General features: G+C 31.9%; 1 protein-coding gene across 5 annotated transcripts in view; it reads left to right on the top strand.

Annotated features, from left to right (window-relative positions):
- Positions 1 to 5,128, top strand: part of LOC110450403 (CAD protein-like) — a 128,913-nt gene extending 123,785 nt beyond the window's left edge. For all 5 annotated transcript variants that reach the window (XM_021497899.1, XM_021497910.1, XM_021497892.1 and 2 more), the window contains 2 exons: positions 414 to 508; positions 2,717 to 5,128. In XM_021497899.1, the coding sequence (XP_021353574.1) occupies positions 414 to 508; positions 2,717 to 2,819 (198 nt within the window). In that variant the 3' untranslated portion in view covers positions 2,820 to 5,128. The remainder of the gene's footprint in view (positions 1 to 413; positions 509 to 2,716) is intronic.
- Positions 5,129 to 6,170: the final 1,042 nt, after the last annotated feature.

Genomic DNA, 6,170 nt, shown 5'->3' with positions numbered 1-6,170 from the left:
GGGGGGGGGGGGGGGGGGGGGGGGCTGAAATAGGGAGCAATGAAAAAAACTTCATCCTCATACAATAACAGAAGTAGAACAATTATTGCTGTTATTTTGATATGGTTAATCTACAAATGTGTGCAGAGTAAGAGCTTAATTAGATGGAAGGATTAAAAATCTTTAATTTACATAATGTTGTAGCTGGGATTTTAATGGTACATTTGACCATTATACTGTAGCTACCATATATATGGAAATTATATTGTAAGCTTGGATTTCATTGATTCAGTCAATCAATTTTGATTTTGTTGTGTTCTACATTTAAACGTAAGTTTATATAAATAAAGTGCACTTGTAGATGCAATATGAATATATTTTATGCTAACATAAGAGTAGACATAATGTTGTAAGCTGTCATTGGATTGGTGTAGGTGGCTGATAAGATTGTGGTCAGTCCTAAGTTGATGACAAAGGCCAAGAAGAGGATGGTTGTGATGCACCCCCTACCCAGGGTGACCGAGATAGAGTGAGTTTATATCAGTAGTCATAGTAACAGTCAGTTTATATCAGTAGTCATAGTAACAGTGAGTTTATATCAGCAGTCATAGTAACAGTGAGTTTATATCAGTAGTAATAGTAACAGTCAGTTTATATCAGTAGTCATAGAAACAGTCAGTTTATATCAGTAGTCATAGTAACAATCAGTTTATATCAGAAGTCATAGAAACAGTCAGTTTATATCAGTAGTCATAGTAACAGTGACTTTATATCAGTAGTCATAGTAATAGTGACTTTATATCAGTAGTCATAGTAACAGTAGGTTTATATCAGTAGTCATAGTAACAGTCAGTTTATATCTGTAGTCATAGTAACAGTCAGTTTATATCAGGAGTCATAGTAACAGTCAGTTTATATCAGTAGTCTAGTAACAGTCAGTTTATATCAGTAGTCATAGTAACAGTGAGATTATATCAGTAGTCATAGTAACAGTGAGTGTATATCAGTAGTCATAGTAACAGTCAGTTTATTTCAGTAGTCATAGTAACAGTGAGTTTATATCGGACGTTATAGTAACAGTGACTTTATATCAGTAGTCATAGTAACAGTGAGTGTATATCAGTAGTCATAGTAACAGTGAGTTTATTTCAGTAGTCATAGTAACAGTCAGTTTATATTCATATACATAACAAAAGTTTGGTCCAGTTTTATCCTTCATTATGCTTTTATTTATTTACATTTTTATACAGAATGCACTTACGATATCTTATACAGTATTGCAACAAAAAGTCATAGTAACAGTAAGTTTATATCAGTACTCATAGTAACAGTGAGTTTATATCAGTACTCATAGTAACAGTAAGTTTATATCAGTACTCATAGTAACAGTGAGGTTATATCAGTAGTCATAGTAACAGTCAGTTTATATCACTAGTCATAGTAACAGTGAGTTTATATCAGCAGTCATAGTAACAGTGAGTTTATATCAGTATTCGTAGTAACAGTCAGTTTATATCAGTAGTCATAGTAACAGGGAGTTTATATCAGAAGTCATAGTAACAATGAGTTTATATCAGTAGTCAGAGTAACAGTGAGTTTATATCAGTAGTCATCGTAACAGTAAGTTTATATCAGTAGTCATAATAACACTGAGTTTATATCAGTAGTCATAGTAACAGTCAGATTATATCAGTAGTCATAGTAACAGTGAGTGTATATCAGTAGTCATAGTAACAGTGAGTTAATATCAGTAGTCATAGTAACAGTGAGTTTTTATCAGTAGTCATAGTAACAGTGAGTTTATTTCAGTAGTCATAGTAACAGTCAGTTTATATTCATATACATAACAAAAGTTTGGTCCAGTTTTATCCTTCATTATGCTTTTATTTATTTACATTTTTATACAGAATGCACTTACGATATCTTATACAGTATTGCAACAAAAAGTCATAGTAACAGTAAGTTTATATCAGTACTCATAGTAACAGTGAGTTTATATCAGTAGTCAAAGTAACAGTGAGTTATTATCAGTAGTCATAGTAACAGTGAGTTTATATCGGACGTTATAGTAACAGTGACTTTATATCAGTAGTCATAGTAATAGTGACTTTATATCAGTAGTCATAGTAACAGTGAGATTATATCAGTAGTCATAGTAACAGTGAGTGTATATCAGTAGTCATAGTAACAGTCAGTTTATTTCAGTAGTCATAGTAACAGTGAGTTTATATCGGTAGTCATAGTAACAGTGAGTTTATATCAGGACCGAGATAGAGTGAGTTTATATCAGTAGTCACAGTAACAGTAAGTTTATATCAGTAGTCATACTAACAGTGAGTTTATATCAGTAGTCATAGGAACAGTGAGTTTATATCAGTAGTCATAGTAACAGTGAGTTTATATCAGACGTTATAGTAACAGTGAGTTTATATCAGACGTTATAGTAACAGTCAGTTTATATCAGTAGTCATAGTAACAGTCAGTTTATATTCATATACATAACAAAAGTTTGGTCCAGTTTTATCCTTCATTATGCTTTTATTTATTTACATTTTTATACAGAATGCACTTACGATATCTTATACAGTATTGCAACAAAAAAAATGATTCTGTCCATCAATTAATTTTGGCAATTTTCTTTATCTAAACGTAAGTACATATTAAAAAAATGCACATGTAAATGAATGAAGATGTTTATTTATATAATATATATTTATGATTTTATATCTTTTTTCAGTCCCCTGTTCGACACAGATCCACGTGCAGCCTATTTCCGACAGGCTGAGAATGGCATGTACATCCGCATGGCACTACTGGCTTTGGTGCTGGGGAAATGTTAATTATATCATGAACAAGGAAGACTGAAGTAACTACACCAGAAACAAACTACACCAGAAACTACACCAGAAACAAACTACACAAGAACCACACCAGAAACAAACTACACCAGAAACAAACTACACAAGAAACAAACTACACAAGAAACAAACTACACAAAACAGTATTGGTAATATTAGGAACATTGAACATCAGAAATAATGATGACAGTTACATAGGAAATCACCACTGATATACCAACAGGTGTGTGCAATATAGTGAAAACAAATTATTGTGAGAGACTAATTGTCTAATAACATATGTTCCTATAGGGAACTCAATAATATTAACAAACTTTAAAGTCACTCTTTTTCAAGCTTTCGGGCTTAGCCCTTCTTCGGGGATTACATGTCACCAGACCTCTATGTCACATCCATCTTGACAAACATGATGAGTACTATCAAATTGTGAAAGAGAATGAAAAATCCTTTTATATTATCAAAGCATTTAACAAGTTCATGAAAATGTTGACAACAAACAATGGTGATAAATACAGTGTAAAATTCAGAATAACAATTGGAGGAAAGTATGACGAGTATTGTGATCATTGCAGATGTTTTGAGAAGGAAAGTGCTAAATTGTGTAAAATCATTAATGTGATATGTTGTAGACCCTCTGAATCATCAAATTACAATTGTAATTAATGAATTATATTAACGAGATTATTTAAAGCACTGATTCTGTTAGAATTATAGTTGATTGATGAAGGTTGGTAAGAATATATTGGTATACATGTACTTATAATTAAATAGTTGTATGCATGGTATAATATGGTGTTTATCAAAGTTTGATATTATGTAATATTATACAGGGGTGCTGGGTGATGTATCCTATAGATATGGACATCTTGGTGGATTTGTATCCACTGACTATTATGTTCTAGATTCTTGAGAATTGATATGAGATGGAAAAATATTATAGATTTTAGATCTATATTTGAATCATTTTGTATGAGTTTTTGATGATTTGTAATTTTTGGAACAAAATTGATAGATAGATATATAAACCATATACTGTATATGAAATGTTGCTTCCTATTAACAGTAGAGGATATTTTTGTTATTTTTCCTATGGCAGAACTTTCGTTTGTTTGTTTACTAAAAGCTGATAGACCAGAGATTGCATTTAAACTTTTCATCCGTCGTCGTTTTACAATTTCATATTCATCTTTCAAGTTTCCAATGATCCATCTATCACTAAGGGTATTGTTACGGTTAGGAAATGCTCAGATTATTTTCATTTACTAAATATTCCCAAAAGCATTTTTTTTCAATACAAATTAACCTTTACTGATATATGTCTTTTACAAATTCATCTTTTCCCTGTTAAATACTCCATTCTTTATTGGTTGGTTGAGTTTTTCTAGCCAATGAACAAGATTTTTTACTTTCTGTTGGTTGTATTTGTCTCATAAATGTGAGGAAAGTCTTTCACTAGTCAAATTCTGTTTTTTAAATTTAATTCATCAAACTCATTTATACAGAAATATCTAACAACCGTAATAACCTTACCATGAAGAGATTAAGTAAGAAAGATCAGTAATTAATATCTTTTATGCCATGAAAATTTGTTGTGTATTTGCTGTGTATTTGGTTGCAGTGGAAGCCCAAATCATAATCACCAAAAGAATGTTTATATAAAATTCTAACCAGAGGTACAGGGTACTAAAATAGGGATTACTTTACAAATCCTACCCAGGACACGCTACACCAATTTACATGTACAAGAAATATAAAAATCTTAACAGAGACACAGGATACCAAATAAAGGAGTAATATAAAAATCTAACAGAGACACAGGATACCAAATATAGGAGTAATATAAAAATCCAACAGGGACACAGGATACCAAATATAGGAGTAATATAAAAAGCTAACAGAGACACAGGATGCCAAATATAGGAGTAATATAAAAATCTAACAGAGACATAGGATACCAAATATAGGAGTAATATAAAAAGCTAACAGAGACACAGGATGCCAAATATAGGAGTAATATAAAAATCTAACAGAGACACAGGATACCAAATAAAGGAGTAATATAAAAATCTAACAGAGACATAGGATACCAAATATAGGAGTAATATAAAAACCTAACAGAGACACAGGATACCAAATATAGGAGTAAAATAAAAATCTAACAGAGACACAGGATACCAAATAAAGGAGTAATATAAAAATCTAACAGAGACAAGGGGTCCCAAATATAGGAGTAATATAAAAATCTAACAGAGACACAGGATACCAAATAAAGGAGTAATATAAAAATCTAACAGACACAGGATACCAAATATAGGAGTAATATAAAAATCTAACAGAGACAAGGAGTACCAAAATAGGAGTAATATAAAAATCTACACAGTTGACGAAACATAGGATTGATGTAAAAAAAATATGGGGAGCATATTGCACCAAATATAAGTTTGATATAAAAAAATCTTACTGGGAGACACGGTACACATATAGGATCAATACAAGATTCATACTGGGAACATATTCATTATTTATCTAAAAGATATCCAGGGACAATCAAGTTTGTATCAATGAAAGATTTTGTCAACATATATCTGAAAATGACCCTCCCCACAAATGTTTCAGATTGTATAGTGTGTGAATTCGAACCTGACATAAAATACAAGGTGTTGGGTGTGCTATAACAAAGATCAATTGATAATGCGTGCTATAACAAAGATCAACTGATAATGCGTGCTTAACAAAGAACAATTGATAATGCGTGCTATAACAAAGAACAATTGATAATGCGTGCTATAACAAAGAACAACTGTTTATAAACAACCATAACAATATGATACAGTTTAATAAATGCTATTTATTAACTGTAAAGCTTGAGGTATGCAATGTTATCATGACCAACATTGTTGTATATGTTTTATAAATCAGCATACACATGTTTATACATATATCACAAGAACTCAACAATACACAAATATATACATTTCATGATGATCTACATTTAGGTTTGGCCTTGGGGACTATATCATACTACACATATATAAGCTAGGGAAATCTCACAGATTACTGACGTTATCCTACCAGGAGTGAACTGTCGCCCCTTGTCCAAGGATAACTGCCGATATATCCCCCCAGGAGCGAAACGGTCGCCCCTGGTCCCAACGGCTGGATGAGACTTCCCATTATCAAAAACGGACCCTAATGAGAGGATATTCTGACAATCCTGGATCCAGACATGATGAGCAGCTCATATACCTGGATCCCATGAGAGGATATCGGATCAGGAATTTACTGGGTCCGCATGATGTCTAGGTCTAATTTCCTGGATATAGATCCCATGAG

This window comes from Mizuhopecten yessoensis, unplaced genomic scaffold (genome assembly GCF_002113885.1).
Source record: "Mizuhopecten yessoensis strain PY_sf001 unplaced genomic scaffold, ASM211388v2 scaffold523, whole genome shotgun sequence".
Classification (NCBI taxonomy): domain Eukaryota; kingdom Metazoa; phylum Mollusca; class Bivalvia; order Pectinida; family Pectinidae; genus Mizuhopecten; species Mizuhopecten yessoensis.
Note: the sequence above shows the minus strand (reverse complement) of the source record. Positions and strands in the feature narration are given on the sequence as shown.